This window comes from Artibeus jamaicensis, unplaced genomic scaffold, assembly GCF_021234435.1.
Source record: "Artibeus jamaicensis isolate MK-2021 breed Jamaican fruit bat unplaced genomic scaffold, CSHL_Jam_final contig_519, whole genome shotgun sequence".
Classification (NCBI taxonomy): domain Eukaryota; kingdom Metazoa; phylum Chordata; class Mammalia; order Chiroptera; family Phyllostomidae; genus Artibeus; species Artibeus jamaicensis.
In genome coordinates, this window is record NW_026521871.1 from 34662522 (window position 1) to 34676193 (window position 13672).

At 37.2% G+C, this 13672-nt stretch overlaps 1 protein-coding gene across 1 annotated transcript in view; it reads left to right on the forward strand.

The window, feature by feature from the left end:
• KCNH8 (potassium voltage-gated channel subfamily H member 8) overlaps positions 1-13672 on the forward strand; it is a 273152-nt gene that overhangs the window by 92820 nt on the left and 166660 nt on the right. The window contains exon 2 of the mRNA XM_037144062.2: positions 669-902. Coding sequence (XP_036999957.2) covers positions 669-902 — 234 coding nt within the window. The remainder of the gene's footprint in view (positions 1-668; positions 903-13672) is intronic.

The following is a 13672-nucleotide window of genomic DNA, read 5'->3' on the forward strand; positions in this document are numbered from 1 at the left end:
GAAGTGACCCTTAACCAATGAGGTATAGACATTGACAGATAAATATATCAGCTTTCTGTTCCTTCAGTGGGAAAATTTTGAGTTGCATTCTACACAGCTACTTCTGTTGTGTGATTTCGCCTTGGTTGCCCATAATAATAAAACCCTTTTTATCTCACCCTTTATTACCTTTCCTCTCTTCTCTTTCTCAATTTCCCCCTTGTTCACTTTCTAAAATCATCTGCTTAATAAACTACTTCCACTCAAATCCTTGTTTCAGGGTCTGCTTTGGGGAAAATCAAAGCTAAGGAAAGTGAGGTTTAGGGTATGTAACTTTTCAAATTCATCTATACATCAAGTGGCAGATTCAGGACAGGAACCAGAAGTTATGTTCAAAAGCCCCACCCATAACTACCAACTAAATGTTAAATGCCTCAAGCCAGATATAAATACTGTGCTCCCCTCACTGTGTATTTCAAAATGCAAGCCAGAGTCACAACTTAACACATACTTCTGCCAGTCAACATTTTATGTTTCGGAGAATCTTTTTTTCAACTCAATAGATCAAGACATTCATTTTAGGCCTGTTAGCTAAACACAGGTGCTTATAATTTACTTCTGAAACTGATTTAAAGAAAAAGTCTTCCCTGTTTGTTCAGTTGCTGAGTCTTCTCATTGTTGTTCTACAGACAGCAACTTCATCCTCGCGAATGCCCAGGTGGCCAAGGGTTTCCCCATAGTCTACTGTTCTGATGGCTTTTGTGAGCTTGCTGGATTTGCCCGGACTGAAGTCATGCAGAAGAGTTGCAGCTGCAAATTCTTATTTGGGGTTGAAACCAATGAGCAACTGATGCTTCAAATAGACAAGTCACTGGAGGAGAAAACAGAATTCAAAGGAGAAATTATGTTCTACAAGAAGAATGGTGAGTTGGCTTTCTTTGGCGCTCATTGGACAGTGGTAAAGGGTCACCTTCTTTCAACTCTAATTGCTCAATAAGTCCCATTAAGCCCATTAAGGCTTAATGATATTTCTCATAAATACATTCTGTTACAGAAGTTCCACAAATGACTTGAACAATGGCCTTGTTTTAGCCATTAGCAGCATAAACTGCCTGAAAATTTACCCTGAGAATTATAACTTTGATGTCAATATATTAACTCAATTATTATATGGTAAAATGAAGTTTATTACTATTATATATGGTAATTCTTAAAAATATATATTAGATATGAAAGCTGTTACATATCAATAGATGATCTTTTATCTAGAGATATTTTTCCAAATTTTATTTCTTAAAGAACCACATGTCAACCCCAGTCGTTAAAGACACATCCAAGTGTGTGCTGGCAGAGAGGGAAGTGGATTTAAAGAACATCAGCACAGGCATTTTTTTCTTTCACTTCTCCTGCCACGGAACTTTTCTCACCACTCTTAAATTCGAAAGACAAAATAAGAGACACGTGTTGTCTCTGGGTGAGAGTAAATTTGCCTGAACTCAAAACTGCCACTGGGAAAATACTAAATATTTTCTTTTGGCTAAAGTTTTGTGATTCTTCTCTGAGTAAAAGAGGATCTAGGGATGGGCATGATGTCATCAGTGCTTGAGACCTATGTGGAAATAGATAGTGTTATCCTGTGGGCCCTGGGAAAAGGGGTAAATCCAAGAGGCGTGATGTTGGGGAAATGCTGAATCAAAAATTAGAACAAACCATTGTTTTCCCAGTTCCTATCTTCTTAAAGTAACATACACCCTTGAGTTTTAGCTGGGCATATGGCTACCAAACTAGATAATATATTTCCCAGCTTTTTTTGCAGTTGGGTTGGGCATCTGTCTAAGTTGGAGGACAATAGTATGTAAGAAAGAATGACTTATGCAATTTCTAGGTAAAATCCCTAAAAACTAAAATTGTTTACCCTCTAATTTCTTGTCTCCTTTCCCATGGTGCTACAGACTGAGCTGTATCTCCTCAGAATTTGTATATTGAATCCCATATCACCTCCCTCTCCAATGTGACTGTATGTGGAGATGGGGCCTTCACATAGGTAATGAAGGTTAAATGAGGTCATCAGGGTGGGCCTTAATCCCATATGACTACTCTCCTTATAAGAGAAGGATGTGGTACCAGGGGTACCCCTGATTAACTCACACGAGAAAACACAGAGAGAAGGCAGCTGTCTGCCAACCAAGGAGGCCTCAGAAGAAGCCATCCCTGATGGCACCTTGGTCTCAGACTTCCAACCTCCAGAACTGTGAGAAAATCTATTTCTGTTGTATAATTCTCCCAGTCAGTGTTACTTTGTTATGGCAGCCCTAGCAAACTAACACAAGTGGGTCAGAATGTTAAGGTTAGGCTGGAAAGCCAGCTTCAATCATGGACAAGGACAGTACAATAGAGGAATGTAGAGAAGCTATACAGAAAAAATCTGTTGTTAGAGATCTACTTTCCCCACCTCAGGTAAAAGGAAATACATTTCTATCTTGTTTGAACCACTATCTTTTGAGATATTTTTGTTACAACGTTTAAATTGTACTCCAATTCAGAATTTCTCAACCTTGGCACAAAAGAACATGCTGGGCAGGTAATTCCTATGTTGTGGGCAGCTGTCTTAAGCATTGGAGGTGATTAACAGCATCCCTGCCCTCTGGCTAGCTCTCAGTACCTAGTACTGGGGTCTTGGTCAGGAAGAGAAATAGAAGCCTAAACATGGCAACTCCATTCCCATTTATAAGATCTTTGTCTTTGAAGGACTTTGTTTGAGCATGTGAATTTCAGATACAGGGGATTCATAAATCAATGGAGAGTGCCTTTCTGGGACAGATGGGACATCCCAAGGCTTTGGCACTAGTAACAGAGTTCAGACCATTGTGTTTTCCCCAGAATCAATAGGTAAGGCCTACATAGCAGATATAAAATAAAAGGATTCCAGTTCTGTCTAATTATAGAATAATAATTGAAAAGAGAGACAGAGACAAAAGAAAATAAAGGATGTCATGAGACTGCAGACTGGTAGTGAGTGAAAAAGCCACCATGTGGTAGAACAAAGGAAAAGGGGTATCCTTTGTCTGAAATATCCGATGACTCCAGACCTGTACAAGTAACCTTGTATAGGTTGCTCCACGTCCAACTGAGTGTCTTTCTTGTTAAGCCTCCTTAAAACATCCAAATATGGTACCTGAGAAGTATTCAGGCCAAGAAGGAGAATCTAGGTGGGAAGCCCAGAGGACAGAGGTTTTGGAAGCCAGATAAGTAGAATATATGGAGCACAAGATAGGGATGAACACCCAGAAGAATTTTCTGGGTTCAGTCTTTTAATAAAGATTTTATTTATTTATTTTTAGAGAGAGGGGAAAGGAAGGAGAAAGAATGGAAAAAAATATCCATCGGTTGCCTTCACATGTCCCATCCCCTACCCTGCTCCCCCTACTCTCCCTGCCCCCAGCAACTCAGGCAGGTGCCCTGGCTGGAATTGAACAGGCCAGCGCTCAATTCACTGATCCACACCAGCCATGTCTGAGCCCAGTTTTTTTAATAAGATGCCTGCCATCTTGGACCTCTTTGGGTAGAAATACTTAAAGGCACTAAGAAAGAATTTTTTTAAATTAGGTAACAATTAGGAAGACAAATATTTTCACAAATAAACATAATATGCAAGCATTACTTTGTCTAAAATGAAGATAGTAACATTTCATATTTTTATGTTCAGCAGCTAACATTTTTCATTATTGTTCTCCCTCTAGATAGTTCAGGGTCCACTTATATATCACAAGTACCATTAAGATGCCTTAATCGGGAATCTTCTAGTCAAACAAAAGTACAGTTCATGTAACTAAGAGTAACCATTTTATTAATTTTGTGTTTATCTTGTCATTTTTAAATGTAAGCAATAAATATGGTTACCTGCTTTTCTTATACGTAGCATACTTTTCACACTGTTCTGCATCTTGTACCTCGTACAGGTGTGTACACCTTGCAAAACAATATATGCATATTTCTAATTCTTTAAAGCTGAATAATAGTACATTGTGTGGATCTGTTATGGTTGATTCCACCAACCCTCTATTAATGGACATTTGTGTTCCCTCTAGAATTTGCTCTGTTTTCTAGTTCTTTCTTCCTATCTCTGTTTTAAATACTCCTTTTGTTATTTAAAGGTCTTTTGTATTTTTCTAAAAGTTACCTGTTATATGAGACCTTTATATAATAAAAGCGTCCCACTTTTTAAAGATGTTGCCATTTCCTACTATAAGCAGCGCTGTGATTAGCCAGGAGCCACACTCTTTCCTTCCCTCTCTCCCAACAAATTTCATGTTCTTTTAGTACCTGCTAATATCTATCAGCACACTTCTGCTTTCCTAATAGTCTCCCTTTGTTCCCCTCTCACCTCTTTCATAGTTATATTTACAGTGTTGGAGCAAATAACAATTACATCTATTACATGTATTCTGTCACTTTTATCCTCCCTCATTTAATCATGTTGTTAGTGAAATATGCTTAATCATCACCATATGTTCTATTCTAAATCTTCTCTAGTCATTTCTTGGTTTTCTAAACCTTGTTCTTTAAACCAGCTCAGGAAGAGCTGACGGGAACCATTTTCTGAGCTCTTGCATTGTTAACAACAATATGAGTATGGCCCTTATATTTGTAGATCAATTTAACTGAAAATTAAAACTTTAGCTGATACCTTCTTTGTTTAAATATATCAATTATGTTAGTCCCTTGTGTATTGACATAGAGTATTGTTTTACTGTAAAAATACTGTTAATTAAATGACTTCATGTTTTGTTCCGTGTTCAATAAATTTATGGTATTGTATTGTATTGTGTTGTAGTATGTTGTATTGTGTTGTATTGTGTTGTATTGTATTATGATGTATTGTATTCTAATCCAATAGTTTTACTGCACTATATTGTGTCTGTTAAGGGCTGGGTAGTAAATATTATGCACGGAGGGGCAAAAGTACGTTTACAGCTGTTAGTACACAAAACATAAGAGTTCATTCTTGTATCATTATTTATTAACTATTGTATTGTTTTCCATATGAACAACTGCAAACCTACTTTGCCCCACCCAGTATAATTATTTGTATACATATATACATGTCTAAATTGTATATACATTTATACGCATATGCTCATTTTTAAACTCAATTATCTTATGAGTATACACAGTTGGGCAAAAGTAGGATTATAGCTGTGTGTATGGAAAATAATAATTAATAATATAAGAAAAAACTGTATTTTGCATACTCATAACTGTAAACCTACTTTTGCCCCACCCTGTATGTATTATGGGCCATACATTCTCTGTCACAACTATTCATTTCTGTCATTGTAGTGTGACAGCAACCACAGAAAATTTGACAATGAGTGGATGTGGCTATTCTCCAATAACTCTTTACTGACAAGAAGAGGAGGTGGGCTAGATTTGGCCTATAGGTGACAACGTACTGATACCTGGTATAGAATATTTTGAATCAGATTTTTCCCCTGATCGATGGTATACCCTGTAATATTTTATTTTGAGACAATTTTCTGAATTTTAATTACCATCACTGTTCTGTTTAATCACTTTGGTTTTCCTCTTTATGATCATCTATTATATATATACATATATATACATATATATGTATATATATACATATACATACATACATATATATATGTTGGATCCTCTTCACCTGCTATAACCTGTCACTTTTTCATTTTTCTTTTATTTTTCTGATTTTCACTTTGTGTAATCTGCTTCCTTTTCTTTACTTTTGTGATATCTATTCAAACTTTTATTTCTTCTCTTCAAGTCTTCAATTCTTTATCTTTTATTTACATTTCCGCCTGAGCTCAGTTAATTCATATTATTTATATCATTATTTTGCCTAGTATATTAGTTGTTAGGGCTGCCATAACAAAATACCACAAACTGGGTAACTTAAACCACAGAAATGTACTTTGTCACAATTCTTGGCGGTGGAAGTCTTTGATGAAAGTGCCAACAGGGTTGGTTTCTTTTGACACCTCTCCTCTTGGCTTGTATATGTCTGCCTTCTCTTCCCTCTGCCTTCATCATGGTTTTCTCTTTGTGTGTCTTGGTCCTCATCACCTCTTCTTCTATGGACAACAGTCATGTTAGGTTAGGGCCCACCCATATATCTTTATTTTAAATAAATTACCTCCTTAAAGGCCCCATCTCCAAATATAGTCTCATTCTGAAGTAATGGGAATTAGGACTTCAAAATATGAATTTTTGAAGGGATACAATTTATCCCATAACTGCTAGTGATATTATTTCTGAGACTTTCTAAATCAATTTATGCCATTTTTCAGAGCTTATAACCTTTGTTAGTTACTTTTTTACTTGTTTTGAAATATTTGGGTTATATGTGCTTTGTGGAATATTTTTGGGTGTGTCTTAATTTCTGTAAGTTTGTTACTCCTATAATTTTTCTCTTTACCTTCTCTTTTTTCCTTCTCTTGTCATATTTTAATGAGATGCATTTTCCATGGATTTTAGGAGAATATTGCAAATAGAGGTGTGGTAAGAAAACTTTCCTAAATCTGTGTGTGGCTGTAAGGTTCCTCCACCATTACCAAAGTTGTTTTCTTTTTTTAAACTTCAATAGCTTCCCCATATAACTACATTTTTGTTACTCTCTGAGCTATCCTTGCTCCTAGTGTGGGCCTCTCCTAACTGGTATTTGGAACTTTTCCTTTCTTCTTTCTGGTCTTCCTGATCAAGTAGGGTTCTAGTTCCAGCAGTTTCTCCTCAATAGTTGGGTAGTTCTACACTTCCAAGAAAGAATTTCTGCTGGTATTTGCGAGAGCATTGAAAGCTTAAGCAGCCCTAACTTCATCCTCTTCCTGTAGCCCACTACCCTCACCTTCAAATTAGAGACTGTGAAGTTCCCTTCTACTTTGATTATGTTCAGATCTGTCTGTGGAATCCTTCATTTCCAGAAAATGTCTTCTTTAGGGAGTAGCTACCTTTAGGGAGTAGATACAGAGCTCCTAGGGCTATGAGTAAAGTCTCCTTTTCCCATTCTGTTTTTTTCTAGGCAGCTGCTGTTCTTACAATGGTCCACCTTCTTAGTTGATAAATACCATCATCCTGTATTCTGAGGTTTATGGGAACACATTGTCATACAGTTTTGTTGCTCATGTCTTTGGTGGACTTCTGCTTCAACTATCTTCATTACTTTAATTTTGTGAAAGGATTGGGGATACTTCAAAAACCAAGGATCCATTGCCATTGATGTTTTTCACGTCTCATTTCAAATGATCTCTTTAGACAATGTACTCTAAGTGCCTTGGGTATATAAGCCCAATTTCTGAGAGTTGCCTCTTTTTTTCTCCTTAAATTGTCATTTGCATGGTTGGAGTGTGAGGGGCTTATCTGATCTCATGACACAGTATAGAAAGGGTGCCCCTAACCTTTTGTGTTTTCATTGATTTCATGCATGGCTTTGCTGGCTAAGTAATTTTACTTCTCCATATCTCTTGAAACCACTGTAGATACTTCTTAATTTTTGCCTCCTCCATCATCACGCAATGACATAAGGAATTCATCGTACTACCCTCTATATCTCCAGCCTTGGGAGGATAATGGCTACTTAGGTGAATATATCCATCCTTTACGCATGGAAACAAAGAGTCTCTGTAAATAAACTGGAGCACCATTTACCCTATCACATTTCCTCAAAAGTATGCAACCACCTCCACATTAATAAAAAGTTAGACTGAGAAGCAGTTTCTGTCAAGACTTCCGGATAGATAAGGAAAAATATTCCTGTTGCCTTCCGTGGTTGGAAAAAAAAACCCTATCCAACATACCTTCTCCCTGCTTCAGAGCTGTGAAAACTCATAGTAAGATTAGCTCTGGCCCCTCAAAGTCCTTTTCACAATCCTTCAAACTGGGAATGGATAAATTAGATGGCATATCATATTTTTCCACTTCCTGACCCAAGCTTCTTGGCTAAACTTTATTGGTAGAAAGTTATTTCTTCTACATACCATGGGAAACCATCATGATTGGATTTATGCACCTCAACCTTTATATGTGTCTCTTAGCATATCCTCTCTATAGAATGCCTATATTTCAAGGCCACTTTGCACTAAACAAATCCAACAGAAGAGAAATGCTGCAAGTGAACAAAGATTTAAGAAGAAAATTAAAATGATATAGTTACTTTAACAAATGTTAATTTGCTAGGGTTATTATAACAAAGTACCACAGAATGAGTGGCTAACCAACAGAAATTAATGTCTCACCATCCTGGAAGCTAGAAGTCCAAGATAAAGGTATGTGTTGGGTTGGTTTCTTTTGAGTGTTATGAGGAAGGAGTTCCTCCATGCCTCTACCCTAGTTTCTGCTGGTTTGCTGGAAATCTTTGGTGCTCTTTAGCCTGTAGAAGCATTACCTTGATCTCTGCCTTCATCTTAACATAGTAGTCTCTCTTTGTGAGTGTTTGTGCCCAAATTTTCCCTTTTTAATATAACCAGTCATATTGGATTAGTACTTACCCTACTGACCTCATTTTAACTTGATTACATTTGTAAAGGTCACATCTGAGGTACCAGAGTTTAGTACTCCAACATCTTTGGAGGGAGAAAGGGATAAAATTCAACCTAAAACACTTGGTTATATTCACATTAAATAGATTGGGATTGAATTCTTGCCTAAGATTATAAAAGAGTAAATATAAAGACCAGGTTATATAAATGTCCTCTGATTCCAAGATTCAGGCTCTTAAAGCACTGGTTCTCTGAGGTCATGAAGATGATGCCATTTCACAGGGGCATTTTGCAAATCTGGGGGTGTTTGACTCAATATTTGTGGGGAGAATGTTTGGGCCAGTTAATGGGCATGAATCAGGGAAGCTCAATATACTGTAATGTATGGGATGGCCTTGCAATTGAAGAATCATCCAGTGTCTGGTATGACTTTTTCTTAGCTTTATTGAGATGTTGATATACAGAAAATTATACACATGCACTCTACATATCCATCATCCCCCCCAATTTTCTTGTGTACTTTGTTTGTTTGTGGTAAGAACATTTAACATGAGATATAGTCTCTTAACATTATGCTAAATGAGATTAGCCAGTTACAGAAGAACAAATACTGCATGATTCCACTTATATAAGGTATCTAAAGTGGTCCAACTTGCAGAAGCAGAGAATAGAATCGTGGTTGCCAGGAGCTGAGGGGAAGGGGAAAAGAATTGTTGCTCAATAAGTGTAATGTTTTAGTTTTGCCAGATGAATAAGTTGGAGGGATCTGCTATATGACACAATACCTATAGTTATGGTATAGTTATGGTATTGTGCACTGCATGATTTTCTAATACCCTACAAGGCTTTTCAAGAAGTAAAATACTGGTTTCTAATTTCCTGGATTTGGAACCTAACACACAGTGTTTTTTAGGAAGGCCTTAATTTGCTTCTGAACTTCCAAGACTAAAACCATAGTGTGGTGAGGAGAGAATGAATTTATCTTGTGCAGAATTTCACCATTTCAGAAAATCTCGTCACTGACTTATAGTTCTCATCAGAGAGGCAGTGCATCTGTGTGGGTTCTGCACATGTAGCTCTTGTGTTTACAATGACTCTGCATAGCGGTTCAGTTATCCAACTGCTGTATTCTATCACCTACTCTAAAGTGTCACTGGGAAAATTAAATTGTCATTGGGAAAATTAAATTAAATTGATGGTAGTCTACCATCTCTGGGCATTTCGTGTTGGTATGCATAATATGAAATGACTTCACTTCATGTTTTTGTTGTATCACTATTAATAATACATAGTATTGCCTTTCTAAAGATGTGTGTTAAGAAGCCAAGTTTTATTATCATAATTTTTCAGTTCTAAATGTAAAAGAAGCAAATACAAGTATTTGTTACAAAAGGGAATCTGGGGACTGACAGGATTGTGGGTCTCTTGACGCACAGACTCACTCGTTCCCATGTCAACCCCAAGATTTACTGTTTATTTCCTGTACCTCCTAAACTTACTGCTTTCTTAATGTTTTTCTTTAAGTTGACTCACTTTTTAAACTCAAAGTGGAAGCAAAAGAAAGCAAACTCACTAGTCTCAAAAGGTAACCATAAGTAAATATCCAATGAAGACATTTTTGTTGAACTTTTTTAAATTAAAAAATAAAAAGTAACCCATGATATCTAAGTGAGAATCTAACTGACTATATTGTGCCAAGCAGCACATAAGTTATTTTATTTAATTTTCCCAAAGACATTTTAGAGTAAATATACTTTACGTCACATTTGCAGACAAGGAAACTGTGATGCAGAATAATGACTTGAACTCGTGTCTATGTGTCACATGATAGACAGTCCTCAGTGAGTCATTGGCCTAGCAGTTCCTTTCCTTGTACATACCTTTACCTGCTGACACCCTTCACATTTCTTTCTTTTCCCATTTCTTTACTTAATTTTCTTATAACATAGAAAAATCAGTGCTGAATCTGTTGCTTTTATTTCTTTTCAAATGTACTGAGATTTTCAACTTTCTACTATGTGGACTTTATTTTTTTATACTATGGGTTGTAAATATATATTTGTGACAACAAAAACAATTTACTTATAATTTATCATTTGTTCATTTAGGGAGAATGCCTTCTAATGGAGACCTTTGTTTACTCAGCTGCTAAATGCATATTTAGATGCAAATCACAAGCTGAAAAACTGAATTGTTCTGTAAATAAAAAGTGATATTGAGGAGTAGAGATCAAGCTGGAGCCAGGAGACTGAGGGGCTTTCCTTGGGGTGGGGTGGGTGGAGGAAGAAGAGAGATTGGGAAAGGTATAAAGAGAGGAGAGAAGGGGAGAGACATCTTACCCATGTCCCTTGAAAAGTCTAGCTCATTAGATGTGCTAGCTGCATATTTTTGTTCCAATGCACATTAAAACTAATACACAGACACTAAAATATAAGATATTTAAAGGCACTACCTAAAATAACATGTGTGTGACTAGGAGTCATACTGCCACTAATTGAGCAACACACTGTCTTCAGTCTAGTATACAAATAAACTTCGAATTACACATATTCATATTCAGTGTTACAAGGTCAGCTTATGATAAAAGACAAAAGGAAGCAAATTTTCTCATGAACTTCCTCTGATTTTACAATGAGCTGATCATTGTAAATAGTTATAATAAGACACATTATTTTCCTCCTAATGTTAAGTTTATATTTAAGATATTCTTAGTGAGTTCTATTATACTAGTTATTCAATATGACTGTGCAGAAGAGTTTTAGAATATTTGATTATGCCCTCTAGGAATTTTAGAATAGGAGCTCAATATAGGAAAAAGACAAAGCTTTGGTGTTGTAGAATGTCAAATTATTCTCAAAATTAACATTTAAAATGTGCAGCATAGTTACTTTCTTATTTCACTTAAGAAATGAGATTGTAGCATTGAATATAGAATGGTTTTATGTAAGATCCAAATTTCAGAGCAAGGAGTACCATGCCCATTCATGTAATAAATGAGCAATAAGAAAATTCATTTTAATGCAAAGTGTGGTGTCTTAATGAGTATATTCTATGGACATGGCTCTTCCCGGCATGGGTAATATTGGTAGTCACCTCTAATTTTCACCACATCCAGAGAAGAGTGAGGCAATCCAGCTAGCCAGGAACCTATTTTAACAAGAGCTAGAGAAACCAGGTTTAAAATTATAGAAAAAAAAAAAAAAAAACCTTTGGTAAAATCTCAGACAGGAGTCTGGGAGAAAGGCAGTACAAAAGCAGGTGCAATATTTTTTCATAAAAAATCTCCCTGGGCTTCTGAGGCTGTCCAAGCTGCATTACCATGGGCATTAGCCTTGCATGCCATGGTCCCTCGGGCAGCATCAAAGTAAGCCTGGAGGACAGCGAATAGCTGTGAGTCCCGCATTCTTGGGAGCCAAGCAAACTGGACTGTGTAGACACACATTCCTTCTAGAGATTAGAAGTATTTGTGAAGAGCCAAAGGCAGACTTAGATTCCTGAAAAGCCAGTGAAGGTGGGATCTAATGTTCCAGTTATATATTGCTGTGTGACAACTACTTTAGAACTTAGGGCTTAATACAGAAACCATTATATCTTGCAAGTGTTGGTCAGAAATCAAGGCTGGACTTTGCCACATGATTCTCCTGCCTTGTGGAGCCAGCAGAGGTTAGTGTTGGGTGGGATTCAGGTGAGAGATGCATTGCTTTGGAGGATCTTGGATGGCATCCCTCATATATCTTGATAGAAGATTAGTATTTTATATTTCTGTCCTGTGATTTTGCATTCAAGAGATGAAGCTCAGAAATGCAAATACAGTAAACAGATTCAAAGTGATAGTAGCCGGAAGGCAGAGGGGTCACAAAGAACATAGAGCTAAAATCAGCACATGCAACCTGAGTGAGGAGCCTGCCTTGCAGTTTTTCTTATCACTTGTATGTATTCAAGCTCTGTACTTGTAAATGTAGGCAGCTTTCCTTGTCTACTTCTCATATATCTGAGCAAGCTACTCTCACAGAAGGCTTGTTCTTCTTCTTTGCTCATGGTTAAGGTTGTATTGTTTAATCAATGAACAGAAGCTTTACATCACCCATTTATGGAAGTGCCCACCCAGGCTCTCCAGCCAGAATGATGGGAACAAAGAGAGACAGATGTGTAAATGGGTCGTCTGTGCATTCGTCAGGAACTGCTTAGCTTTGCCTCTCCTGCTGAGATTGAGCAGTCAGTGCCCCTACCTAACTAGATTCCTGCATACCCTCACTTCTTCAATGTCAGCCTTTCTGACTTAACACAGACAACTTCATAAAATAGCTGCAGCTAACATTTACTGAGTGTTCACCGAGGGCCAAGCTCTATGCTCTGCTCTTTGCCTGGGTTGTTACTTCATTTAATCCTCATATCAACCCTTTGCAGGTATTATTAATTCCCCATTTCACAGTTAAACTTATTCACAGAGGAGTTAAGTGGAAGGCTGGGATCCAAGTCCTGACCCTCTGATTCCTGACTCCTGTACCTTAAACACTAAGCCATGCTCATGGGCATGGCCACCCTAAGCTTTCTACATAGGAAGCTCATGGTTCTTCCTCACCTCCCTCTAGTCTGTGAAAATAGATGGATGGACTTCCCAGGTGCTCTCCATACCCCTCCCTCCAGGAATAACTGCCAAACTAGCACAGAAAGAACCCATTAAGGGCCCTCATTTTTGCACCTATGGCTATTCACTATTCCATATTTATTAGTCAGAAATGAAATACAACCACAATGTTTGAGAGTCTTTGGTGCTAAACAAGTTCCTGTTGAAACAAGGGAAGCTTATTATATTAAAGGGTCTTTTTCTGTGTTGGGAAGTGACATTGAACTTGGAGGATCAAGCCCTGTCCAAGGTCTTCCCACTGTACTTATTGTGCCCAGGCTAAAGATTAGTTCTGAATAGCTACTATAAAGAGAGCAATAGTTAAGAGAGGCTTGGGATAGAATCTTAGCTCTCTTCTACTCTCTAGGTATGTATCCTAGTTAAGTGACTTTGAGTCTCATCTTGATCTTTTCCATAGCAATGCTACCCTCATGGATGTCTGATGAAGGGCCAAATGAAATAACCATTGTACAACATGCCTTATCAGGATAAACTACATAGGATGTAGTAAACTACATAAACTACTTGTAGGACTCATGACAGTGCAAAAATGTAG